Source organism: Saccopteryx leptura, chromosome 11, assembly GCF_036850995.1.
Source record: "Saccopteryx leptura isolate mSacLep1 chromosome 11, mSacLep1_pri_phased_curated, whole genome shotgun sequence".
Lineage (NCBI taxonomy): Eukaryota > Metazoa > Chordata > Mammalia > Chiroptera > Emballonuridae > Saccopteryx > Saccopteryx leptura.
Window position 1 is genome coordinate 70,719,084 of NC_089513.1, and position 26,232 is coordinate 70,745,315.

Here is a 26,232-nt window from a genome sequence, read left to right on the forward strand (position 1 = left end):
GAGTTTTGTACCCATCTCCACCCCCACCCGTTTGAAACTTGCTTAAGCAACAAGCAGTAGGCAGTGCCGGCTAGGAAGGCCTGTCTGCCACAGCAGTCCTTGTTCAGCTACCTGTTGACTTCCTTCCCTTCGGCCGACATTTTTCTCGTCCTGCATCCACCCCTGCCCCCACCCAGTAGCGACAAGGGAAGCTGGCATTTATTGGCCTCTTACTTGCTATGCACTGTGAACTGTGTTAACTCATCTAATTCTCATAAAAGCTTAATTAGGCGGATGCTGTTATCATTTTGCAGGCAGAGAAACTAAGGCCCAGAGAGATGCAGTCACTCAGTCCAGTTCCTGGGTTTGTGTTCTTAATCGCTACCTCAGTTGCCCCCATGTTAACTCCCTACCTAGTTTGTTGAAGAGGCCTTTGAAGAACACAAAACCTGGAAACAGAAGTAATGTTGCAGAGTATGTAGTTGGCTTGGAGTGTGAGTAGTTGCTTCATTTCCATTAGGAAGAAAACACAAAATGGCCCAGAGAAGCAGAGGTAGGAGGTACCCAGTCACTGAGCAGGATGAAATTTCCCCCCAGCTTCTTTTTATTTTTTTTATTTTTTACTTTTTTTATTTTATTTATTCATTTTAGAGAGGAGAGAGAGACAGGGGGGAGGAGCTGGAAGCATCAACTCCCATATGTGCCTTGACCAGGCAAGCCCAGGGTTTCGAACCGGTGACCTCAGCATTTCCAGGTCGAAGCTTTATCCACTGCACCATCACAGGTCAGGCTCCCCCCAGCTTCTCAACCCAGGGCTCCCTGTCTCCTGAATGCTGCCCACAGGACTCGAGCCCTAAGCGGGTGGCCGGAAACCCACCGGCTCTGTGCGGCCTCCTTTCGTGCTGCACAGGTCCCTTCTCCCGGAAACCATGCCTTCCTGCCACATCTTCCTGGGAAACGCCAGGGCTCTGCGAGGAGGAGGCTCTTTGGGGAGCACTGTTGGGGTGTTGGGAGAGGCAGAGGCTGGCTCCCACCAGCACCTGGTCTGGTCTCCGAGTCCCTGACCTGGTCCTGCCTGCTCCTGTGTTCCGGAGGCCGGGCCGCTCCCTCGGGAGGGACAGGGCACCACACAAGAGCAGGGACGACCACGCTCAACCCGCACAGAACTAGTTTATTCAGTAGTATGGGGAAATGAAAAAACAAAACAAAAGAAACCGCACAAAACTGCGATATTTACAGGAACAATCAAAATGTACAATCTGATGGTTAGTATCAAGTTAGCATCCAGCATCTTTGTATTTTTTTTTAAGTCAAGTCATCAGTAGTAAAAACCAGTTAAATTTTTAACCCTTTGCAGGAATTGCTGAGGGGAGAGGTCAGGGGGAACCCAGGGCGGAAAGCCAGGGACCAGCTTCCAGGTGAGGACCAGGAGCGCTTGCTCTAGCCACCTGCTCCAGAGGAAAGTCCTTGACAAGTCGGGAAAACATGCTTAGAGTAAATGGTGACTCAAGTGAAGCGCAGTTGGCAAAACAGAGGGGAGGGGAGGCAAGGCGAGGCGGGAGATGGCAGCCCGGAGCAGGGGGAAGGGGCAAGGGGAAGGGCCTCGGGCCCCATGCCAGGACTGCAGGGTACACACCGACCTGTAACAGCCACGTCAGACCCCCTGGGACCGGAGAGGAACCCATCCCAACACAAAAAAGCAAATAAATAACAAATATATATTAACTCTCTCTTCGCAGGGAGCTGGGGCAGGGAGGGGGTCAGGGGAGGGAGAAAGAGGACTAGGACCTGGTCCTTTGAAGAAGAGAGCCAATTCCCAGAAGGGGTTAAAAATAGAACGTGTCTCCGAGGCCACAGCAGGTCAGACAAAGTGGGGTGGTCTGTCTGATCTTGGGGGGCGGGGAGCGGGCCCCAGAGCCCGGACTGAGCCAGCACTGTCTTCACTCTTTCTCCCCTTCCCACCCACACAACAGCAAAGAAGCGCAACTTAACATGACTGGCCTTCCCCACGCGCGGGTCTGGCAGGGAAATGAAGCACTTTTGTGTCAGCGAACTGAGCAAACGCCCGGGCTGTGGCACGAGGCCAGAGTCCAGGAGAAGGGGAGAGGTTGGGGTGGCCCGGCCGCCGCCCGGGGCACGGGCTCCCCTCAGAATGTGTTCATGCAGCATTTGGGGGTCCAGGGGCGCCGATCCTGCCCCCTCTCCAGACGGGCCAGGCGTCTCCAGTTCCTGGGGGGCGGTGCGGGTCGGGGGAGGAGGGCCTTCTGCCCCGGTGCCCTCGCCAGGCTGGGGCCACCGGGCTGGCCTGCAGGGCTCGGCGCCCTGGCTGCGTGTGGCTTCGTCCTTTCCTTTTGGTGATGGCAAATGAGGGGCAGGTCCCCCAAGAGTCCCTCTCCTCCCAGAGGCACAGCAGATGGGAAACCGAGGAGAGGCCGGGGAGCATCCTGGGAGGTCCTATCCTCTTTGGGAAGGGAATGGGGGGTCAGTTTCCAGCATATAAAAAAAATTAATCCCTGAAGTCATGAAGAGTAGAGATCCTTTTTTAAATTCTTTTTTTTTTTTCCTCTTTTCTGAAAAACTTTGTCTTGGAGATGTTGGCCCCAGGGGTCCAAAGTGCAGTGAGGGGGTGGCGGGGGAGGGAGTTGGCACTAGGTGGCCTTGGGGGTGCCCCTCCCAGCAAGGCCCGGGCTCCTCAGACGGACGTTTCGTCGCTGCTGCGGGCAGGCGGTGGGGAGCGGGCGGGATAAAGCACAAGACAGGATGGGGCATGAGCGCAGCTGGGAAGGCAAGGGAGCCTCGGGGTGTAGGAGCCTCGGCCCGGGGTTAATGCAGGAAGTTAAAGAAGAGAAATCTGGAGAGGCAGGAAAGGAAAGCGGCAGAAAAGGCAGACAGGGGTTAGTCAGGGCCGAGGAGACAGCGAGAAGCTTCCACCGGAGGAAGGAAACGGAAAAGCAACCCCAGCTCCCACCCTCCCTCACTGCCTGATGCCAGGCTGGACTGGCCCCACAGGGCATCGTGGCTGGTGGGCGTGCTGTCACAGTAGGGGAGCTGCGCCCCCTCTGCTCCCTGGTCCTCTGACTGCCACCCCAAACGGGCCAGGGGGCCTGGGGGCGGCTCTGCACCCAGCCAGGCCGGTGGGCCCCTCCCACCTGCCCAGCCACACTCACTCGGAGCCTGACGAGTCCTCGTCCACAGTGCCCGCCTTGATGCTCATGGCGATGGGCATGACCCCGTTCAGTTGCTCCTGGAGGCTCTGGCGGGGCGGGGGGCGGGGCGGGGGCCCACCCCGGCTGCCCTCGCTGGCTGAGGAGCCCCGAGAAGACCCCGTGCCCTGCTCCAGAGGTATCCGCAGGAGGCTGCTCTTCTCGCTGATGGTGGGCAGACACTTCTTCTTGAGGATGCCTGGGGCCAAGAGGGCAGGGCCGTGAGGAGCAGCTGGCGGAGCACAGAGCCACCCTACAGAGCCCCACCGGCCGCAGGGCAAAGGTGAGGTGTGAGGCTGCCTGCTCACCTTTGTGAGGCTGGGCAGAAAGGCCCGGAAGGGGGCCCAGGGACGCCTCCCACGGCAGGGCGTCTCCGTTCTCCCGGGGCCGCTCCTCAGAGCCCCCGCCGCCGCTGCTCTCCTTGGCTGTGGTCCCAAACTCTACTGGCCAGGGGACCTTCCCGGGCCCCGGCCCCCCATCTGGCGGAGGAGAGAAGCCGATGAGGCCCAGAGAAGGCAGCCAGCCGAGAGTCACCACCCTCGTGTGGCCTCCCAAGACTCCCGGCCCCTGGCTCTCCCATCGCTCCCGAGGGCCACAGCCCTGGCGCGGGCCCACCCTTGGGGGTGCTGTGCAGGGGCAGCTTCTCAGCCCCGGGCCCCAGCAGGCTGTCCCAGCCCGGCTCTCCAGGGAAGGCGACTGCCTCCTCTTCCTCCTCTTCCTCCTCCTCGCTGTCTGATGAGTGGGTGGAGGCATAGGAGCCACTCTGGTCATCCTCCAGGGACAGGTCGCTGTCGGAGTCTGTGTCAGGATCTGGGAGGTGGGAGGGAGATCACAGCTGGCCCACCCACCTCTGCCAACTCAGCAAAACCCAGGCAGCTGCACCCTCCACCTGACCAGCCCCCAGGGGCATTCACCCTCACCGTGCTGCTGATCTTGACCTTCTAGGAACAGGCTGCTTGGGTCCCCCAGGCCAGGGGGCCCTTGGCCGGGGTTCAGTGTAGACTCCTCCCTAAGAAGACAAGATCATGCTGGAAGGGTCAGACTGGGCCCTTGCCCAATGTCCCCTTCTCCTGAGTTTTCCAGTTCCTGCCGTGCCCCTTACTGCTAATTCGAGCTGCCACCTTGATCTGGCATGCACAGGGCTCCCCTCCGCTCCCCACACACCCGTCACCAGGGCTCACCGCAGCAGGAACGGGATGTAGCTCGGCTGGCTCTTGCCCGAGCGGCCGGCACTGTGCAGAGAGCCGGCCGAGTCTCCGTAGGGCTGGTACAGCCGCCCATCCGCATACGGGCTGGGGCAGTTGTAGGACTAGACAGGGAGCAGTGAAGTCAGTAAGCAGAGGAGCACGAAGGGGTGGCCCCAGGCCAGAAGTAGGGGAACAGTGGGAGCCTGCCCTAGGTTCTGCCTCCCACACCCCCAGGTCCGGAACAGAGAGGCCCAACATCTCTGCCAAGGCTGAGGAGTGCCCACGGCTCTGCCACAGCCATGCCAGGCCTGTATCCCCCGAGTACCCTAGACTCAGCTGTATAAGGGCTTATTGGTAAAGGATGGTGCCAGGAATTGTCTCCTGAGAGCATCCTGGGAAACAGAAAATTTACCACGAGTCCCAGGGGGTTCTCAGGTGTTTGGCATTCACGACCCAATTACCTGTCTTGGCTTCTTCCTCACCTTATTCTTGCAAGCTCCATGCCTATCTCTCCCAAGTCAAAGTCCTTCTCCCCCCCCTTCCTGTCCCAGGAAAGCACATAGGACGGAGGAAAAATGAGGCCAAAGCCCAGAGCACAGGCTCCTGGGGCCTCCTGCCTCTCTCTCAAGCCCCCAAGGCTCCTCCACCCAAGTCCAGGCCCCCTCACCGAGGTCAGGGTGGACTTGGTGGTCAGAGCAGGATCAGGGCTGGGCTTGCGGCTGCAGGCACACTTGAGAGCTTTCCGGACCTCCTTGCTGAGCACCACGTAGGAGAGGAAGATGAGGGGGCCCTGGCAGGCAGGAGGCAGCAGCTGTCTCAGCGCCCATTCAGGCACCCACGGCCACGCCCCCCTCCCGTCTCCGTCTCCGCGGGGCGCCCACGGCCACGCCCCCTCCCGTCTCCGCGGGGCGCCCACGGCCACGCTCCCCCTCCCATCTCCGCGGGGCGCCCACGGCCACGCTCCCCCTCCCGTCTCCGTCTCCGCGGGGCGCCCACGGCCACGCTCCCCCTCCCGTCTCCGTCTCCGCGGGGCGCCCACGGCCACGCTCCCCCTCCCGTCTCCGTCTCCGAGGGGCGCCCACGGCCACGCTCCCCCTCCCGTCTCCGTCTCCGCGGGGCGCCCACGGCCACGCTCCCCCTCCCGTCTCCGTCTCCGCGGGGCGCCCACGGCCACGCTCCCCCTCCCGTCTCCGTCTCCGCGGGGCGCCCACGGCCACGCTCCCCCTCCCGTCTCCGGGGGGGCGCCCACAGCCACGCTCCCCCTCCCGTCTCCGCGGGGCGCCCACAGCCACGCTCCCCCTCCCGTCTCCGCGGGGCGCCCACAGCCACGCTCCCCCTCCCGTCTCCGCGGGGCGCCCACGGCCACGCTCCCCCTCCCGTCTCCGTCTCCGCGGGGCGCCCACAGGCATGGGCCCTGACATCCGGGTACCTGGATGCAATTGCAGGCCGCAAAGAGGTAGTGGAAGAGGAGGGTGTCACTATTGACGGAGAGCAGGGCCAGCAGCCACGCGGCGCTCAGCAGCAGCAGGACAGCAAAGGAGGGCCTCAGGCCCGAGCTGGGGAGAGGGGCGGGCTAGGAGTGAGGCCTCCCACACCACCGCCCACCCACTGCCGGGCACCCACAGCCCATACTCACACGGGGCCTTTCTTCTCAAAGCCCTGCCGGTGGGCAGCACAGGAGGCCCGGGCTGCCAGGATGTACAGGAAGACGCTCATCTAGCGGAGGAGGGGGAGCTGTGAGAGGGACCATCGGGGGATAGACAGCTGCCACCCCATGGGGACCCGAAAGCCTTAGCTGGTCCTAGTGAGGACCCTGAGGACTCCTTCACCCCCAGCCCTCTTTCTAGCACTTACCGAGACAGCGAAGGCCACAGGGCCAGCGAAACTCCAGATGAGCGTGTCATAGATGGAGAGCCAGCAGAAGTCAGGATTCCCATAGCCCTCGGGGTCCAGGCCCACAGCGAGACCTGGGAGCACAGCGACAGCACAGAGGAAGGGGGGGTTGGCGCTGGGAATCAGTCAGGTGGTCAAGCGGGCTCACGGGTCCAGGCACTGAAGACGATAGGGGCTGTCCATGCCGCCCTCTCCAGGACAGGGACCCAGCCCCTGGGTGGGGGCTTCACGGGTGGGGTTCCGTGAGGGGCACCTACAGAGAACCTGGCCTGGGGCCGCAGGATGAGGGGCCTCTGGGCCTGGGATGCAGGAGGGGAGAATGTGGCGCGCTGCTAGACCGTGAAGGGGACGCAGAAGCTCAAGGCCCGGATGGGGACGGGGTACCTGTGATGAAGGCAGGCACGCCCCAGCCCAGCATGTAGTAGAAGCGCATGGGGCCGGCGTTGACGTCGCGCACCTCAGTGAGCGCGCGGTACAGGTGCAAGGCCTCCAGCAGCGCCCAGGAGAAGGTGCAGAGGAACAGGAAGTGCAGCAGGATGGCGATGACTGTGCAAGCGAACTGAGGGCCCGGCCAGGTCAGTGGCCGGCACCCCCAGAGCACGGCTTCCCCTCTCGAGGGCCCAGCTGTTGGAAGGTGCTGGGTGGTCTGGGTCAGACGAAGGTGCCTCTGGGGCACGGGGGGAGCAGGGGGGGCTGGAGTGGAAGCCTGTGTGGGCCAGGACCCAGGCTGGGCTGTCAGTTACTGCTGGGGGACACAGCGGAGTGGGGGTGGGGGCATCAGGAGGGAGCCTGCGAGCGCTGGGGGCTGGGTGAGGGGATATCTTACTGGGAGGTCCGCCTGGTTGATTCCCAGGAGGAAGACCAGCTGAGCTAGGCCCAGGGCTGCAGTCAGGTTGCGTCGGATGCCGTGCTGGTTGGAGCGCAGGGCACGCAGGAGAGAGAGGAAGAGGAAGGTGAGCAGCAGCGCAGCCAGGGTGACCCCTAGGGCCACGTATGTCAGTGTCTTCAGCGGCAGGATCTCCCCGTTCTGCAGGATGGGCAGCAAGGGGCGGGGGGCTTAGGAGGAGGGCCTGTGCGCCCAGCCCGGCGCCCTGGCCTCGCACCCCAGCTCCGAGGCACCCCTGCAGGCCCCACCTCCCGCCGGGACACGTCCATGAGCACAGCGAAGCTCGTCATATGGTTGCACTGGCAGCTGACGTGGCTCTCGTTGCGGAAGACGACTTCGCAGCCTCGGGCTGACCAGCCACCTGTGCCACTGACCCTGCAGGAGGGAGGCAGGGTCAGAAGCCAGGGGAGTGGGGCGCCCAGGGGCCCGAAGCCTCGGGGGGGTAGGCCCGAGCAGGCTCACAGGATCGAGTGGTTCCAGAAGACGCAGATGGGCTTGCTCCGCTCCTCCGTCTCCAGCAGCCGGAACTGCACCGTCACGGGCTTGTCCAGGGCGCGGGGCAGGAGCTCTTCATCGTCGTGGACGCTGATGCTCACCACAGGCGTGTTGATGACGGGGCGTTTGGGAACCCTAATGCGGGCAGGCAGGCGCACAATCACCACGGCAGGTGGTCGTGTGACTGGGGCACACCCCTCATGGCTGAGACGCCCCAGGCCCTGGCGCTGCCCTCACCCTTGGTACTCACCCCCTCCGCCCTCACCCCCTCACCCCGCTCCTTGCCTCCCCAGATGGTCACCTCAGGCTGCGCTTGTCCGGGTCATAGTTATGGGGCAGCAGCCCAGCCAGCGTGCGGTAGATGATGACACTGGCCACGGCCTCCCCCTGGCCCAGCTCTGGGTGCCGCCGCTGACGCCGTGCCAACTCCTCTGGCTCCTGGGCTTCCCCGGGGCCCACGGGCCTGGCCATGGAGGGTGTTTCTGCGACGGGAACACTGCCCATTGAGCTGGGCCCTGCATGGACCCCCCGGCCTGGCCCCTGACCCTCTCCTTAGGCACCTACTGACCTCGGAAGACAGACTCGGGCAGAATGACCGTCGTCTCCAGGTCTGGGGGCCGCTCTCCCCTCAGCGCCTCGTAGCGGGGCAGCTTGGCGCCCGCGAAGTTCCCCTTGTCCAAGCGAACCACGGAGATGACTAGGGAGGGGCCACCGGTTAGAGCGGGAGTCCCTGCCAGGGCCCGTCCCCACGAGCCCCTCCCCCCCCGGGGCCAGGCTCACCGATGTTGGGTGTGACGATGGTGAAGGGGCTCAGGTAGGTGTGCCGCATGTTCTGGGCCAGCGCGCTGGCGTAGGCCTCGTAGTGCTGGAGCAGCCAGGCGGTGCCCCCCTCCGTCTGCTGGATCAGCTCCCAGTGCCGCTTGTTGGCCGCGTCCAGGAGGGCGCTGCCCACCCGCAGCAGGTTCTAGGGGTGGGCGCGGTCACCACAGGCTGTGCCCACAGCCCCCCACTGCTGACCTACACAGTCAGGCCCCACCCTGCCTAGACCAGCGGGGCCCCCACCTCCCTGACCCTCCTCTAACCCTTCCTCCTCTCTGAGAGCTGCCCGGGCCTGTGCCTGGACCCGCTCCGTGGACTGGATCCTGGTGACTCTTCCCTGCCCTGGCACCAGGGGAGCCTGGGTAGAGCAAGCTCCAATACAAACATTTCTGTTTACGAGCACCTTGCTCAGAAAAGCACTGGGAAGAGGTATGCCAAGCTACCCAAGTGCTGGCCCGTGGCTCAAGAGATCTCATGGAGGTCTCGTGCCAGTGGGGAGCTGCCCAAAGTTAGGGGTGGGGAGTGCTCCTGACTCCGCCCCCAGGATGCCAGGAGCAGGCTCCTTCACTGAGACCCCCCCACCTGCCAGCCAGCCCTGCCCCTCCGCACCCCACCTCAGTGAAGTGCACATCCTGTGTGGCCGACAGCCCGAAGCCCCGCTGGGCGCTCTCGTGGGCCAGCAGCCGTGTGGCCAGCTGGTAGGCCACCTTGACATCGCTGCCGAAGTAGCCGGCCGTGTGCTGTGTGGCATTGCGCAGAAGCAGCGCCAGGTGTTGGGAGCGCCCCGAATCCAGGCCTGACTCGTTCCGCTGCAGCCGCTCAGCCTAGGATGAGCAGATGGGGGGGCAGGGGTCAGTGCAGGAGGGTGGCAGGGGGGTACCAAGAGGACAGAACGGGAACTCTGCAGTTCAAGGGCCTCAGCAAAGGGAAGGAAACGACCTCTCCAAGTGGGGGCCTCAAGGGCCCTCGGGGGCTGGAATTCCAGAATCCCTTTCTCAGAGTTGAGTGGGCCACATGAGACTGGGCAGGGGGGCGGGGAGGGAGGAGACAGACAAGAGGTTCACTTACAAAGCCCTTCAGCTCTGAGAAGGTAACTGATGTGCAGTTAAAGAGGTTTGGGGGGAGCCACCCCCTGTGTTCATCACAGTGACGCACAGCCGTCCCTGGGGGAGAAAGCCAATAGGGCTGCTTCAGGAAGAGGCCCTGGCCCCCGAGACCGCATGGGCCGGAGACAGAAGGCAGGCGAGCAACAGCCCCAGTGGGAACAGGACTGGTGGGAAGAACACTAGAGCCAAAGCCTCTGTCAGATCAGCCTGAACAAGGGCCACAGGAGCATGAGCACGTGGCCACCTCGAGCCCCCAACGTTGCTCTCTTTCTCCAGCCCCCCACCTCTAGGCCAAACTCTGCTTGAAAATTCTGCTCGTCGTCAACCCAAGGACCAGTGCCTACCTCCAGCCCGGGAGGGCCCGACACCGCCCCCTCCCCAGACTCTGTCTGGTGGCCTAACTCCAGGACGGGGTGATGAACTCAGGCTGAAAACCCTGCAGATTCATGTTTGAATCCTCTGTCCCCAGCCCTGTGCTGGGCACACTGCAGGCTTCTCCGCACTTTTGTTAAGGGTCTGAGATGTAGGCACCCTTCCTGTGGGCACCCTTGGGAGGAGAGGAGCCACGATCCAGGGAAGGATGGGACATGGAGCCTCCAGGACCTCGAGGCCAGAAAGGGGGCCCCATGATCTGAGGGCTTTCTGCCCTCACCCCGCTGATGAGAGGCTGAGTCATCCATACCACACTCTGGGCCTCCAGCACCTACCAAAGGAGCCCCTGGGGCAGGGGGCAGCAGCAGGCAGCCCGAAGCGGGTACGGGGCCACCAGATCCCAGCCTCGATGGCCCGTGGGCAGCTGTCGTAATTCACTGCAGGGAAACACACGTGGTCACCTTCGGGCAGGTCCTCCCCCCCCCCCACAGCTCTGCCCAGGCTCCCCGGCCCTCAGCCCCCTCAGGGCCGCCACCAAGGCCTGGCACACAGAGGGTAGCGCCCACCACCACTGATGGAGCCCCACCTTCACAGCCATTGGTGGTGACCTCAGCAAAAGGGTTGTCACAACGGTCGCACTGGCGCCCAATGACCCCCGGCTTGCACGGACACTGGCCATCCTCAGGGTCACAGACTCGGGACAAGGAGCCCGTGGGGTAGCAGTCACACAGGAGGCAGGTGGGGCTGCCCGGGGGCCGGTAGTGGTTCTCCTGGGAGGGAAGAGGGCAAAGGGAGGCGCTGGCTCAGGCTCTCCTGGAAACTCACGGTCCTTCCAGCTGTGGCCCCGCTGGAGAGAGGCTCCTTGACCTCAGGTGCACTCCCCTAAGAGTATTATTCAAAACACTTAGCCACTCACAGTAACTGAGAGTCTAGCCCGTCAGTGAAACACCGACCAGTCAGAACAGGCAGCAAGCAACCGGTCCGGCTGGCCCAGGGCTCACTAGTTAAGTATCGGTCCTGGGTCCCCTACCTCCCAGACGTGAGGACAAAGAGCCACTTGCGAAGGCGCACAGTCCTCTGTCTCTGCAGGAAGTCTTTCCCCACTGCCCCTCTCAAGGGCCCAGGGGTGCAGACCAGAGGCTGAGGCCAAGGTCAGGGCTGTCACCTTGCAGTGGCACTCGCCGCTCGTCTTGTTGCAGTCCGGGTCGAAGCCTTTGCTGACATCACAGTTACATGGGCCGCACGTGGGGTGTCCCCACCAGCCTCGGGGGCAAGGCTGGTCAATCCTGCAGAGAGGGGCCCAGGCAGGCATGAGCTCCCTCTGCCATCCTTGCCTGGTGTGGCCTTTCTGACCCTGGCTGCCACTCAGCCAGGTTCTCAGTGCTCGGGGGGACACACCAGCAATAGGTAGTGGCCACTAGGACCCGCTACTATGTGTCTGGTCCACTCACCTGGTCTCACAGTATGGCCCAAGGTAATTTTGAGGACACTCGCAAGAGTAGCCATGGAGGGCACTGGGCTTTCGGGTACACGTGGACTGGTGCTCACAGGGATTCAGGTCACACACATTAGTACAGTTGTCACCATAATAACCTGGGACCAGAAGGATGGGAAAGGCTCAGTTCCCACCCTTCCCTGGCACTTTCTTCAAATCTGTCTTCGTCTGCCTCCTTCTAAGCACCATACCAGTTGATTATGGCTCTGTAGTGCAGGAGACCGAGAGGCTCAGAGACGTGATGAGATGGTCCCAGGTCACCCAGCAGAGCCAGAGGGAGGCTTCGGGCACCCGCAAACCTGCCCCATTTCCCTGGGCCCCGGGCTCACCTGGATCACAGCTGCAGGAATAGCTGTCCCAGTCATCGCTGCAATAGCTGTTGGCAGGACATGGGTTCGAGTCACAGGGGTCTGGAAGGCTACAACCCGGCTCCACACTGATGCTTTCCCCACGGGTGGGATCCAGACTGCTAACACCCTTGGGCGTCTCGCTCACCCGTACACCCTGGGAAGGACAGGGGCAGTGTTGGCCCTCCGGGAGCCGGCCTCTAGGTGGCGGGGGTGCCGCGAAGGCCCGGCAGAAGGCTCACCTGCAAACAGCCCCGGAAGCCGCGGGCCACACCACCGGCCGGCCCAGGCACTCCTCCCACTGAGATGTTGCTCAGGTGCAGCCCGTGTAGCCGGGGCCCCAGGTTGCCCTCGGCCCGCTGTTGCCCGTAGTCGAAGGACAGGATGGCATGGCCAGGGCCCCCGCTGGCTCCGAGTGCCAGCTGTGCATGGTGCCAGTCGCCGTCGTTGGCCCTGCCTGGCTCCAGGCGGAGGGATGAGGCCTGAAGCCCCGTGCCCTCCACACTCAGCACCACGTGGCCCTCCTGAAGCTGACACAGAGAGGAAAGAAAGGTAGGTCATCAGACCACCTTAACTGGCTCTTCTAAGTCACTGTCCCCCTTCCCAGCCACCAAACCCCTCATGCTGCCCCACTGAGGCCAGAGAGAACAAGGTGTTATTTCCTTCGGGCCCAACAGATGGCAGCAGTGACCCACCAAACCGACCCCGCTGCCTTTGCATTTCCAGGAAAGACCAGACCCTGCCAGGCCACCGTGGACCAGTCCCCTGGAGGCTGCTGCAGGAGCCCTGGCCAGAGCCCACCTGCCCCTACCCCTCCATGCATCACCTGCAGGGTGATGGTGCTTCGCCCTCTGGTGACAGCCTGTAGCAGGACACCGTTGGCCTGGCGTGTGCGAAACATGAGGCTGAGGTGCCAGGGCTGCGAGATGGGCAGCGAGAGACCATGCCAGGCCACCAGGCTGCTGCCCAGGAAGCGCTGGGGGTTGGCCATTTCTGGGGAGGCAGAAAAAGGCAGACTGAAGGGCAGAGTTCCCCAGGAGATAGATGCTCAGGGGTGCTGGCTCTGTGGGAGGCAGGGCACTCCCTCTCCTAGTGCCCACTCCTGCGTCGGCCCCGCCCCCCAGAGCATTTACCTGCCCTGGGCCCCGCCCACACTGTGCCCAGACCTGTCTATCACTGGGCCCTTTGTCTCCAATGCTACCCCCTCAGGGTTCTGCCCAGACACGCTTTTCCACCCACAGCCCAGCTTGGCTGGGCCCTGCCCAGTGCCTGCCCCTGCCAGGGTTCCCAGCTGTTGACAGCTCCCGGGCCTCAGCCTTGCCTCCTACCCTGGGCACAGCTCTTGCCCCCGAAACCCAGAGGGCACTCGCAGCTGAATGAATCCCACTGGTTCACACAGGTGCCCCCATTCTGGCAAGTGTTGCTGTCACACACGTTCTTCTTGGCAGAGCAGCCTAGGATGAGAGAAGGGGACGATGGTGGGGGTCCTGCGGCAGCGGCTGGAGGGGCTTCCGGATCCCACAGGCAGGTGCCCCGTACCAGACACCGCCCCCCTCTGTGCACGGGGCTCCTGGCCTTGCCCTGCCCCAGGCTCCCATACCAGGCACGGTGCCATTGTTGGCGATGAAGTCGGCCATGTCCACGTGCCGGCTGTCCACTTGCAGGTTCCGCATGCACCCCACGAAGTGCCGCGTCCGGACAGGGAAGTTCTCGGGCAGGTCAGGCACCCCACCCAGCAGCAGGGGCCCTGTCAGGTCCAGAGACCTGGAGGAGCAACAAGGGTGGTCACATGAGGCAGAACAGGCAGCTTGTCACTCTTCCTTCGCCCCATGCTCTGCCATGAGGCCAGAGAGAGGGAAGGGCCTCAGAGTCCACGGGGCCCTGTGGGCCTTCCAGGGGGAGGGAGGCACCCCCACCAGAGCCGCTCTCATCCCACCCCACCCCTCCCCAGACCAACCTGCAGCCTCTGCTCTAATCCCCCGCCTGGGCCGTTCCCAACCACAGCGGGCTGAGCAGGCTGGGGAAGCAAGGTGAGGGTGGGCCCCCATCTGGACTGGTTCCCATTTCAGGGCCTCAAGTGACCCCCCTGCTCGACTGTCCCTTCCTGCTGGCCTCTCACCTTACTCCTGCCCCCAGCTCTCGGCCCTGCTTACTTCTTGCTGCCGCCCTGGGTGCCCTGGGCAGCGCAGGAGTAGTTGCCCAGAACAGCTCCAAAACGCAGGGCCACCCCGGTGTCACAGCCATCCACGGTCACCACGGCCACCTTCTGTTCAGATGGGCCCTGGGGGAGCCCTGTCTGGCCCAAGAGTGGCTGTGGACGGGGAAGGGCAGAGAAGGGAACAGTGTGCAAGGAGTTCACCAGGTTCCGGGGCCGGCGCCAAGACACCAGCGCACACTGAGTCCGTTCACGTTTGGCCGGCCCCACGGAACACGGAGCATCTCGCGCTACTCAATGGAAGAGAAATGCCCCAGCAAGGTGGCAAGTGTCCACCTCCGGCCTCCTTCTCAGCCGGAAGTGCCATGGCCCGCCCCCTGGAAGCAGTGCCACCCCAGTCTGGGTGAGGGTCTGAGTCAAGGACAGAAGCCTCCAGCTCCCCGACGCCCCTCCCACACTCACCTTGTTGTAGTACTTCAGCTGCACTGTGTGCCACTGGCCATCACTGACCCCTCCGGGCACGACGGGGGACACGGTGGTGGTCGACTCCCCTAGGGAAAGGACCCAGATGAGCCAGGACACCCGCTGAGGGCTGGGAAAGGGAGGGTATGCTCCTGCTTGGTCCCGGGCCCAGGTTAGGCGGGACGGTGTGTGACTCGGGGGCAGGGGCATGGGGCCTCTGAGAGATGGGCGAGGACCCAGGGCAACCGGGTCACCTGCAGAGAAGGTGAGCTGGACCTGCTCCCGGATCACCTCCAGGGCCACAAAGTCGTGCTTCTCGTTGAAGCGCCCGTTGTACAGCAGCAGCCCGTCACGCTCCTTGGTGGCAAACCTGTGTGGGTGTTGGGGACAGGGGCAGGGAATGGAGCACCCACGGGGACGCCAGCACGTCAGCCACCCAACAGCCCTGGATCCTACCACCCAGAGGGCTGAAACCGGCCAAGGGGCTAGAATGTGGAAGATGAGCCCAAACCAGAGCCAGAACCCTGGTATCCTGGCGTCCCGCCCTCGAGGGTTGGGTGGATGGAGTGACAGGTGGACCCCGGTGGGTGAGGAAGGTCAGCTGGCTAAGTGCACAGGCAACTCCAAGTGCCCCGACCTGATTCCCCCAACCTGCTCTGAGCACGTTCACTGCCTGTCACACCAACCTCGACAAAAGGGAGGCCCCGCCCCTCGCCCCCAGCCCAGCCACTCACGAGAGGGCCAGGGTGAAGTGGAAGCGCTGGCGCAGGCCACGGAAGGTGACGAACGAGCGGGCAGGGAAGCTGCGCGTGGTCACCTGGCAGTAGGGCTTCTCGAAGTCTCCTGATGGGCAGTCGCACTTGAAGCCGCCCACCAGCAGGTTGACACAGGTGCCCCCATTCTTGCAGACCCCGGGGCTGCAGCGGCCTGAACGGGCACTCACCTCGCAGTGCTCACCTAGGCAGGAGGGAAGGCAGGGCGACAGCGCAGTCCCTAAGAGGAGCGGCGGGGGGAGGGGGGGTAGGCCTCCTCCCACCCAGCAATACCTCCCATGGTCTCCTGTGGCCCCACAGTGCCCCCAAACTCTCCTAGCACCCCTCTCCCTCCGTCTCCTCGGAGAAGGCCCAGCCCTCCTTGCTGCTGTGCCCAGCCGTTCTCACCACAGTACCATATACTCCCCTGCCAGCCCCCTGGAGCTCCCAGTCCCTTCCATACCCCACCTGGGCCTCACGAGCATAGGCCTGGGCCTCCCTGTCCATAGGGCCCAGGGCCTCGTAGCCTTTGGTACCAACCAAGCCTGAGGGTGTTCTGGCCCCTGCAGGGGTGAGCGTCATGGCAGGAAGGGCCTGCAGGTCAGCACGAAAGCTGGGGCCAGCCCCCCTCTCCCCACACTGATGTTTCTGTCCCTGTCAGACACTAAGATCAGTTTCCCTTCCCGGGATGAGACCAGGCTTCCACTTGGATTTGTTGGAGCTATGGGGAGCTGTGGGTGGGAAGGTGGGGGCTCCCCAAGAATGAGGCAGGGAACTCCCAACCCGAGCCCTGGGGTCCAGACTGAGGACCTCTGTGCACTTGAGAGATGCTAAGTTCAGAACTGAGCGCTGGGAGCAGCCCAGGATTCAATGGAGGAGCTGAAAATTCCAACGGGAAAATCCACCCCTTTCTCTCCTTCCCCATTCCCAGATTCTAGAGATAGGTTCTCAGCTCCTGTGCCTAGTGACTGGCTCTTGTTTCCATGGAAACTGTTGTTCGCCTAGTCTAAGGCCCCCCCTAGTCATCCTCCTGGACAAAGACTGCACTCCCCTCCCCCAACCCCACCCCTGCCACCCATAGCAGCAGCTGAGAGGAGTCAAGTCTGGGAAGTTCTGGGCAGGAAAACGCAGCAGGGAGGTGGTGGCGCCCGCCTGCCTGCCACTGCCGGCTGCAGTGGGCATGGCCCTGGAGGAGAGGGAGTGAGGCCTAGGGCACCGGGAAGGGAGGGCCAGGGGGCAGAGGTGGAGGGGTGTCCAGAGGAGACATGGGAGCCTGTGGGGAGGGGGCGGAGCACAAGGCAGAGGCGGCCAGCAAGAGACTGGGTCACAGGCCAACAGGGAGGCCTCCTGGTCGGGACCCTCTTTCATGGCCCTGGGCAGGCTGGGTTTATTCTGCTCAGGGTCACACAGGTGCAGTGATCTCAAACAGCCCTGTCTCCACCCGGAGCCCCTTCGGTGTCCCTAGCCCTTCCTGCCTTCCCCTCAATGCCCGAGAGAAAAAGCACCTGCCGCTCAGCCAGGTAACTCAGTTGGGGGAGGTCTGGGTGGAGGCCCAGCCTCACCTCTAATCAGGCTTCCAGGTGAAACCTGCACCCAATCTCAATGTCCCCTTAGCTCACAGCCAACATTTTCCACAGGCCGGCTCTTTCCGTGTGTTAATTAATTAAATTCTCATGCCCACTGTATGATATAAGTAGATTGATTGTTCCTGTTTTAAAATACTGAGGCACAGAGAGGTTAAGTAACTTGCTCAAGGACACACAGCTAACTAGTGACAAAGCAGGGATACAAACCCAAGCAGGTTGGCTCTAGAGTTAGTGCTGACCTCAGTCACACTGCTTGGAATGGGGTTGGGGGTGGGGGCAGTGGGGAAGAAGAAAGACTCCTTGCACTCACTGGGTTGGTATAAAACAGCAGGTGGGATTTGTGAACGGCTGGGATAACCCGAACTTAATTCTGTAACGGAACAAGGCAGCCGTCACCCTCCCTCAGCTCACCCGTGTAGCCATCGCGGCAGAGGCAGGTGTAGCCGCCCTCGCGGCTGCGGCAGCGCCCGTGGGGCCCGCAGGGCCGCGAGTAACAGAGGTCCACCTCAGTCTCGCAGTAGTCGCCTGTGAAGCCAGGGGGACAGCGGCAGCGCAGGCCCCCGACCGGGTGGATGGGCCGGAAGAGCACGGACGAGGAGGCGATGAAGGGCGCCGAGGAGTCGAAGCGCAGCACCGACACGCAGCGCATGTAGTTCTCGCAGGGCTCGCGCAGGCAGATGTTGTCGTCGAAGGGCAGCACGCGCTGGGCCGAGATGGCCGTCAGCAGGCTGCGGTTGAGGTAGAGGCGCTCCTGCAGATCCTCCGAGGGCAGGAAGGGCGGCCCACCGCCAGGCCCCGGCGGCTGGCCCACCGACAGGCTCACGTTGAGGATGTGGCCGCCTGGGGCATCAGTATCCCGCTGCACGTTGAAGACCACCACGTGGTCTGGGGGCGTGGCCAGCGTGGCCGCCACCGCCTGGATGAAGAGGCCCAGCAGTGGCGACAGGAAGCGCTCCGGCGACATGTCCTCCAGGCGCAGCGTGATGCTGTGCGTGAGCATCTCATCTGTGATGATGGTGACACGCAGTGCGCACTGGGCAGTCACGCTGTGCACGCCATCTGCGGAGAGGCCACATGGGTCAGAGCCTGACCTGGGGCCAACCCATACACCTGGCCCTGGGCAGCGGCACCAAGAAGGGAGTGAATGTGGCTGGATTTCAGCCGCACACTCTTGCATTGCTCAGTTGCCAAGAAGGAACTCTCTTTACTCTACGGCACAGAGGTGCCCAAGAAAGTACGCCACCTGTAGACAAGGCACTCTGAAGATCAGCTCCTACAGGTGCATAGGGGGTTCGATTTCCAGAAGGTTTTTTTGCATACTTTCTCCAAACCCTCTGGTGTGAAGCATGACCTTTCCCTGCCCAAGCAGGTTCCTGTTCCCTTACACCAGACTCGGAACTTCCCTGAACAAGACTTCTGTTTTGCCTTGTTCTTACCTCTCTATAGGACCAGAACATCATGCAAGACTCACAGATACAATCCTCCCACCCCCTCAGCATCTATTCCTCAAGGCTACCATCACCCTGACCCTGGCTGGGCTCCCCCTCCCCCACGCACAGAGAGCGGGGAATGAACTGGGTCAGTGGGCCACCCAGCCCTCCTCCCACTGAGCCCCATGGCTGCTTGGGCTCGGGCCACTATCCCCATGGCAACACCCCACACAAAGCATTCTTCCCGCCCAACTCTCTGGGCTGCTGAGGGTAGTAGCTTGGGGGGCTCTACCCCAGGAAATCCAGCTGAGCCAGCTAGCTAGTGGCAGCACACCCCCCCCCCCGACTGCTCTGATGCTCTGGGACTGGGGGGCACAGATGGAAAGGGCTGGGCAGCTGAAGTCTTCTCCGGCCCGGTGGCCTGTAGTTACTCATTGCCTGCTTGGCTCATGACACCACACCAGGAGGCCTGCCACAATCCTCACGAACAGCTAAGTGCTAGCACGTTCTGCTGTCTACCCTCCCACACACGGCAGCCTCCTCCCTAATCATGGTCCTTCCTGGACAGACACCAGTCCTCACCTGAATGCACAAATGCACGGGAATGGATCTGAGCTCAAAAATAAAAGCTGGAGGCCAAGGGAGAGGGAAACGACTTGGCAGGCTGTAAGGAATACTCATATTTTCACTTCCTACCATGTCCTGCACACAGTGGGTGTTCAGTAGATACTAGATGTTGATGAGAATCTATTTAGTCTCCATTGTGAGAAAAAGGTCTTTAAAACATAGCAGGAGGGGCCCTGTGTAGATACAAAAGGAAGGACAATCTAACAGGAGTGGGGCAGGAGCCGGTGTTTCTGGGTGCGAGTAGAAGAGGGGTCCACGAGTAGACTCCGCTTCTCTGTCGTACCTGCTTGAGGTGGCTGAGTGCACTGGGTGGCTCAGTTGAGGCTGAGAAGGCCACCTCAGCCGTGTCCTCAGCCTACTGCTCGCTGGCCCTCCAGGCTTGCGACCACGAGGCCCGCCTGCTCTCACAAGCCCACCTCTGCTCCTCCCACTCCAATCTCACAGGCTGTTCCTTCCTACCTGGCCTACCAAGCCACCTAAACTCACCTCCTCTGGGAAGCCTGCCCAGATTGATGACCTCGGGCTCTACCTGGCACCCTTTTTCAGATGCTCTGCACCCAGGCACCCAGGTGCTGGCAGAGAGCTCCTGTGTACCCGGGCCTCTGCCCGGTGATTCTTTGAGAGGATAGATAGGCCCTTTGGGCAGAAAGGAGCCCAAGAGTCTACACAGCGTGCTCCTAACTGATTAGGGAGGCGAGGGTACAGTCAACACCAAGGAGCAGGAGACGCCTCACCACTCAGCCCTGGGAACAAGCACTCCTCCCTATGCCCCCCACCCCCCACCCCAGGCGCCGCCTATGCCCCTCACCCTCTCTGTCTCTGTGGCTTCCCATCTGGTCTACCATCTGTGGCCACCTGCCCCCTCTGCTATTATCCCCCGTCCCCAGCACTTAACCTACTGCTCTCTCCTTCCTTTTTGTTCCTCTCCCCTGCCTTGACCTGGGCCGCCCCTCAGGTGCAAAGGCAGTGGTGGGAATAGCGCGGTGGGGGTAGCATTGCCTGAGCCATCTTCCTGGACACAAAACCCTTGGGATGGCCTCTGACCCTAGGAAACACTTCCTGTGCCCAGAGCCCGGCCAGCTGCTCCTGGGAAAGTGCCAGGTCCCAGACTGGCAGCATCAGATGCCAAGTCTCTGTTTCCCTGGCAGATGTGCCAGTGGAGGTAGTAAGCCCAGAGGGGACCTGCTGCTCTGGGGGCTGAACAGGCCGCGGCCAGGAGCTCCCGTGTCCTCGCAGAGTGAGGAGGAGGCGGGGAGAGTTCCGCTCCAGGACAGCCCGCAGCCCAGGCTGGGGCAGCTGCAGCCAGTGGGCACAAGAGAAGGGAGATCAGAGAGGCGGAAACACCGAGACCGAGCAGGGCAGGACAAAGGCCCAGGAAAAGAGCCAGCAGTGGAGAGAGTGGGCAAGGAGGAGAGACCAGCACGGGAGATGGGAGAGGGCACTGCAGAGGGGCAGTGCAGAAGGGCCCCCGTGGGCAGGGTGGGAAAGAAAGAAGAGACAAAGAACAAGGGAGGGAAAACAAAGGGGCAGTGGGAGTCAACTCCCCCTCACCCCAGCCTCCATGAACTTTGGGGTTGCCGTGGTGACTGCCTCCAAGGGTCAGGGCTGAGGGGGATGGGGGGGCTAGGACTGGAGGGCCAGGGAGGCCGAGGTCTGGGGCTTGGCCCTGATAGGAGCCTGAAGGCCGGGTGGGGCCTCCTCTGTCCCCATCCCTCAATGTCCTGGCACGCTCCCCTAGGGCAGGCTGGGGCGAGGACAAGAGGGAGAGGCTGTCCTCCCAACTGCCTGGCCTCCCAGCACAGAGAAGGACACAGGATGTGGGAACACAGCCGCTTGCTTCCTCCTTCTGGGTGGGAAACTGAAGCTTCAAGGCACAGAGCCTTGTCCACGACCTCCGAAAGCTCCCCACCCTTGCTCCCATGGCCACTAGAGGGGTGGGCCGGGGTAGGAAGGACCATGATTAGGGAGGAGGCTGAAGCCATGCCCTGCATCTCCCCTTAGGCCCCGATTCCCCTCCTGGATGTGTCTGCAGTGGGGGTAAGGGACCCATCTGTCCCCAAGGTGCAGCGCACAACAGGTCCGCGCAAGCATGCCGGTCGTTCCCAGGCTTGGGGAAGGGGTCAGCACCCCAGCGCTGGCCCTTCCCTGATGGTGGCACTTACTCCCGCGGCTGACAGAAAAGACAGGCGGGCCCTCCCCAACACGCCTCCCCCAGGGAGGCCCAGGCTGAGCGCTTGGCCAAGCAGCAGGAATGCCCTCTCTGGGGCTTGGCGAGGCTCCCACGCCCCAGGACTCGGTTCTCTCTCCGCTGGATCAGGGGGCTCTGCCCTCAGAGGCCGTCGGTTCTCTGGTTCATGCTGGTCCCCACACCCCATTCCCCAAGCCCAGGCTGGTCACAGCCAGCAGGGAAGGCCTGGTGTCCTAAGAGCAGTCTAGGGGGGTGGCCAAGGGGCCCAGGAGGTCTGGCCTGTCCCTGGCTTCACAGCAGCCCCTCCCCCAAGCCGGACCGAACCAGGGCCTCTGACAGTGGGATCTGTTTGGACAGAGACAATGAGCTCCGGCCCCACTTCCTGCGGGAGCTCTGAAGAGGGAGCCAGGCCAGACTCTTTCTGCCTGGGGGAAAAGAAGGGTTGAGACAAAGTCCCCCTCAGCTGGTGCGCGGCTCAGCTGGGAGCCAGAAGGGGCCGAAGAGGCCCGCCAGCAGGGTCCTGACCCCGCGGTGGCAACCCCGTGCCCCAGAGCCCTCGGCTCGGTATGAGATCACAGGAATACCTCGCTGTGGCGAGAGGTGCCGAAGGGGCCCACTGGCCTCTCCCACCCTCTCCCAGCTCTCCAGGCCCCCGTCTTCCACGCGCCTTTCCCCACAATTCTCGGCAGACCCAGCCAGGGCAGCCTCACTAGACTTCCTCCAGCGCGCCACAGACTGGTAGGCTGGGGCAGCCAACCGAAACAGCTCGGCCCGGGGGCTGCCGGGGCCTGCGCCAGCTGCCAACTCCTTCTCAACCAGCTTCTGCCCCTCGACTTCTGTGCCAGGCACCAGACACAGCAGCGGGGAAGGAGTTCCTCCTGGGTCCGCTGCCCGGGCCCACCCCTGCCCCCAGTGTCACCTGGCCCTTCCTTACCTGACACCAGCACGCTCATGATGGCCTCCAGAGGCCGGTTGTTGTCCAGGGCCCGGCTCAACCTCAGCTCCCCAGTGGAGGCGTTGAGCAAGACCAGGCTGAGTTCGTTTCCCCGCTCGAAGCTGTAAGTCAGGCTGTCGGAGATGTCCGGGTCGTGGGCGGGCACGCGGCCGATGGTCCCCCCCGGGAAGCTGCTGGAACGGTTGGTGACATAGTTGTTGAAGAGGATCTCAAAGTTGCCCAGCACCGGTGGGTTGTCGTTGCGGTCAAGCAGGCGGACGTGGACCGTGGCCCGGCTCACCAGGGGAGCCGACGTGGCCTGGATGACCAGGATGTATTCAGGCCGGTCCTCGTAGTCCAAGTCCACCAGAGCGGTCAGCTCCCCAGAGAAGATGTCCAGCTGGAAGACCTCAGGGATGTTGCCCTCCACAATCTGGTACATGATCTGGGCATTGGTGCCTTCATCAGGGTCAGTGGCTGTGACCCGGGCCACAGCCAGCCCAATGGGGCTGTTCTCTTCCACAAACACATCAAACTCATCCTGCTCAAAGACGGGGGGATTGTCGTTCACATCCAACACAGTGACCGTCACTTCCATGGGCGTGCGGGCTGGAGGCATCCCCTTGTCCACCGCATATGCCCGCAAGACGTACTGGGCCACGTTCTCGCGATCCAGCCTGCGAAGTGTCCGCACAATGCCCGACGTGGACTCGACGATAAAGTCTCCGTCTCCATCATCGCCCCCTTGAAAGGTGTAGAAGACCCTGCCATTAAGACCAGAGTCACGGTCAGTGGCTGAGATCTGCAGGACACTGGTGAAAGGGGGCACGTCCTCATAGACGCTGCCCTGGTAGGAGTCCCGCAGGAACTGAGGGGCGTTGTCATTCACATCGTTCACCAGGATCTCCAGGTAGGTGGTGTCAGACTTCTGGGGAATGCCGTTGTCCCGGGCAGTAATGGCCAGGGTGTAGGACACCTGGTCCTCATAGTCCAGCTCCGCCTGGGTCGTGACAGCCCCCGTATCTGCGTCGATACGGAACTGAGGGATGCTGTCCTCCATGAAGTAGGTGATGCGGGCATTCTCCCCCGTGTCCTCGTCCGTGGCACTGATCAGCACCACCGTGGTGCCCGCCGGCCGGTCCTCGTTCACATTCACTGTGTAGTGGGAGCTCTGGAAGACGGGACGGTGAGTGTTGGCATCGGTGACGTTCACCACCACCTGGGCTGTGTCCTGCCGTGTGCCGTCGGAGGCGGTGACAGCCAGCACGTACTGCCGCTCGAGTTTGTAGTCCAGCGGCAGAGCGAGCGACAGCAGCCCCCCGCCGCTCTGGCTGGTGATGGAGAAGCGGTTCCGGGTGTTGCCGCTGGTGATCTGGTAGGTGATGACGCTGTGGGCATCGCGGTCCACGGCCGAGACGGTCACCACGCTGGTGCCCACAGCCGCATCCTCGTTGAGCCGCACCGTGTACTCCGGTTGGGTGAAGGTCGGGTTGTTGTCGTTCACATCCAGAACGGTCACGCTGACGCTGGCGGAGGCGGTGAGGGCCGGGGCGCCGTGGTCCCGGGCTTCCACCCCAAAGCTGTAGAAGTCAACTTCCTCTCGGTCCAGCTCAGCAGCCACCGAGATCCAACCTGTGCCGTTGTTGATGGTGAAGGGGAAGTCGTGGCCGACCCCAGCGAGGCGGTACTCCAGGCGGGCATTGTCGCCGGCGTCAGCGTCGATGGCCTGGATGTGGAGAACCAGGTACCCTAGCGGGACGCTCTCCAGGACCGTAGCCTGGAAGGGGGTGCTGACGAAGATGGGCGCGTTGTCATTGATATCTAGAACCTGCACTGTCACCAGGCCGGAGACGTTGGAGAGCGGGGGTCGGCCACCGTCCTGTGCCCGGACCCGCAGGGTGTACTCCTTAGTCGTCTCGTAATCGAGAGGGCTCACCACATCCAGAGCCCCGGTCTGGGCATCCAGGTAGAACTGTCCCCGGGCGTTGCCGCTCATGATGCTGTAATGCACCAGGGCGTTGCTGCCCTTGTCTCGATCTGAGGCCGTGACTCTGAGCACTGGGGCCCCCGGGGTCACGTCCTCCCGCACCTGGACCACGTAGCGCTTCTCACTGAACTGGGGGGTGTTATCATTGTCATCCTCCACAGACAGGAAAACGGTGGCCGTGGCGCTCCGTGGACTGGGGTCCCGACCCTGGTCACTAGCCTCCACTGTCAGCTGGTAAGATTCCACCTCTTCCCTATCCACGGGGCCACGGGTCCGGATCACCCCAGAGCGAGGGTCAATCTCAAAGACTTCTGAGGGGCCGCCAGCAGGCCCCTCCAGCAGGCGATACAGAATATTGGCATTAGGAGGGGCGTCACCGTCCGTGGCTCTGACAGTAAGTACCTCATAGCCGACCTCCAAGTTCTCCCTGAGGCTCTCCTTGTACTCCTGCTGCTCGAAAACGGGGTCGTGATCATTGGTGTCCGTCACCAGGATGGTGAGTGTGGCCAGGGCACTGCGCCGGGGCATGCCATGATCCTGTGCTGTGACCCTGAACACGTGGGTGCTCTTGGTCTCCCGATCCAGCTCCTCGGCTGTTGTTACAGCGCCAGTGATTGGATCCAGGGAGAAGAAATGGTTGGAGCGGCTATCGAAGAGGGCATCCATGGTGTACTCAAGCCGCCCCGCCTCACCCTCATCTGGGTCTATGGCCCGCAGGGACGCCACAGGGGTACCTGCTGGCTGGTTCTCAGGCACTGTGGCTTGGTAGCTGGGAGGCTGAAACTGGGGGGCTGTGTTCACATTCCTTTTTCGACGCCCGCCTGGGGACTCCTCTGCTGACCTCTCCCCTGTCCTCAGCCCTGGGCTCTGCACCAGCTTGCACGACTGGCACCTCAGCTGCGGGGCCTTCAGGCACGGGTGCTCACGGGGCAAGGTGAGCTTGCCCTGTGGGGAAACGTGGCCTCCAACGCCCAGGAGGCGACAGCTCCAGGGGCAGTCTTCCGGGGCTGGTGGCAGGGGGATGTGGGCCCCGGACTCGGGACACCAGACCCTCAGCCCGTCGTGGTGTGGCACCAGGTGCCCAGTCAGCTCGGCCCCCGCATCCCTGCAGCGACTGGTGTAGAGCCATAGGTTCGAGGCTGAGGCGGGGCAGAGCCAGCCCACCGGAGCGCAGGACCCGGAGGAGCCGCGTCCTCCGGTCCCCAGGGAACGACAGGGCCCCACTCGGTCTCCCAGGAGCGGCGGCAGCAGCAGCAGCAGCAGCAGCAGCGGCGGCGGCGGCGGCGTGGGAAGGGGGGTGCGGACCGCCGGGCCCCGCATCTCTCCCTGCTCCCGGCCGGCCGGGTCAACGGCGGCGGCGGCTCCTCCTCCGGCTCCTGCCGGCCCCGCCGCGCCTCATGCCCAGGCTGGGGCGCTGGTCCCCGGGGCCACTCGTGCGTCCCACGGGGCCTCCGCCTTGATGCCTCGGTCGGGCCGGCGCTGCGCCCTCGGACGCGTCCGGGCTCCCACCGTTCTCCGAGCCGGGCCCGCGTCGGGTCCCCCCGATCGCCGCGCCTCCACTTGCGCGCCCGGCTCTCGCCACCTGCGTCCGCGGGCCCCGCGCGCCCCAGGCCCTGCCGGCCCCCGAGTGCCCGCGGTGCCCCCTCCGCCCCGGCGAGATCGCCCACCTGCGCCCGCGGAGCTGCACTCCCGGACCTCGGCCCGGCTCCAGCCGCCCCCGCCGGCCCCGCGCCGCCGGCTTGCGCCTAGCGTCCCCGCCGCGGCTGCAGCTGTAGCGGCGGCCGCGGGCCCAGCCCCACGCTCCCTCGCCTCCCCGGCGGGCCGCCGAGCTCTGCAGAGCCGCGGCGGCAGCGGCTCATTACCATAGACCTGCTCGCGCCGCCGCCGCCTTAAAGTGGCAACGCCAGCCGAACCAAAGGAGGTGGGCCCCACCCAGCGCCCGCCTCCGCATGGATGCTCTCTAGTCTAGGCTTCTAGTTGTCCAGAAACTAACTCCAAACCCGATCCCTACCACCGCCTAGGGAGGAATTAATTAATCATCAGAAGCCCGTTAGAGAATGATGATAATAGTGGCCCTACCCCAAGTATCCTTAGAGGTTTTCAAAACATTTTGAAGGGCTCTCAGAAGCCAAATGCCCACCTCACACACTTAGAACGGCTGGCTGCTTCTGTGCTGGTAAAAGCCCGTGTTGCTGTCCCTCCCACAGGTCTCCGTGAGACTGAGCTAAAAGGGCCTTTCTGGACAGTATAAAGCCTCTCCCATCTCCCAGAAACACACCCCTCCCTGGGAATGCACAGTGTGGTCCTGAGCCCCACTCCTCAGCAAGCT

At 63.1% G+C, this 26,232-nt stretch overlaps 1 protein-coding gene across 2 annotated transcripts; it reads right to left on the reverse strand.

The window, feature by feature from the left end:
- Positions 1-1,140: 1,140 nt before the first annotated feature.
- CELSR2 (cadherin EGF LAG seven-pass G-type receptor 2) lies at positions 1,141-25,742 on the reverse strand. 2 transcript variants are annotated; one of them, XM_066353398.1, is made up of 34 exons: positions 21,917-25,742; positions 17,149-17,796; positions 15,134-15,356; positions 14,654-14,769; positions 14,400-14,488; positions 13,936-14,093; positions 13,383-13,546; positions 13,111-13,236; positions 12,609-12,775; positions 12,025-12,312; positions 11,765-11,939; positions 11,392-11,533; positions 11,106-11,226; positions 10,527-10,710; positions 10,276-10,377; positions 9,531-9,625; positions 9,077-9,286; positions 8,424-8,607; positions 8,212-8,340; positions 7,945-8,125; positions 7,611-7,778; positions 7,397-7,523; positions 7,089-7,289; positions 6,647-6,821; positions 6,224-6,336; positions 6,006-6,085; positions 5,799-5,925; positions 5,037-5,159; positions 4,364-4,491; positions 4,103-4,191; positions 3,798-3,992; positions 3,491-3,661; positions 3,147-3,381; positions 1,141-2,440 (listed from the first exon to the last, which is right to left on the reverse strand). In XM_066353398.1, exons 1-34 carry the CDS (start codon positions 25,221-25,223, stop codon positions 2,434-2,436), a joined length of 8,748 nt encoding a protein of 2,915 aa, XP_066209495.1. In that variant the 5' UTR covers positions 25,224-25,742; the 3' UTR covers positions 1,141-2,433. The 2 variants fall into 2 exon arrangements, with proteins under 2 accessions (XP_066209495.1, XP_066209494.1); XM_066353397.1 differs by lacking the exon at positions 1,141-2,440 and adding an exon at positions 2,450-2,830.
- Positions 25,743-26,232: the final 490 nt, after the last annotated feature.

Coding starts and splice junctions, on each gene's coding strand:
- CELSR2 (XM_066353397.1), bottom strand. CDS start 25,223: ATGCGGGGCCCGGCGGTCCGCACCCCCCTTCCCACGCCGCCGCCGCCG. Junction 17,797..21,916: donor CATGAGCGTGCTGGTGTCAG/GTAAGGAAGGGC, acceptor GCCTCTCCGCAG/ATGGCGTGCACAGCGTGACT. Junction 2,831..3,146: donor GAGGACTCGTCAGGCTCCGA/GTGAGTGTGGCT, acceptor CTGCCTCTCCAG/ATTTCTCTTCTTTAACTTCC.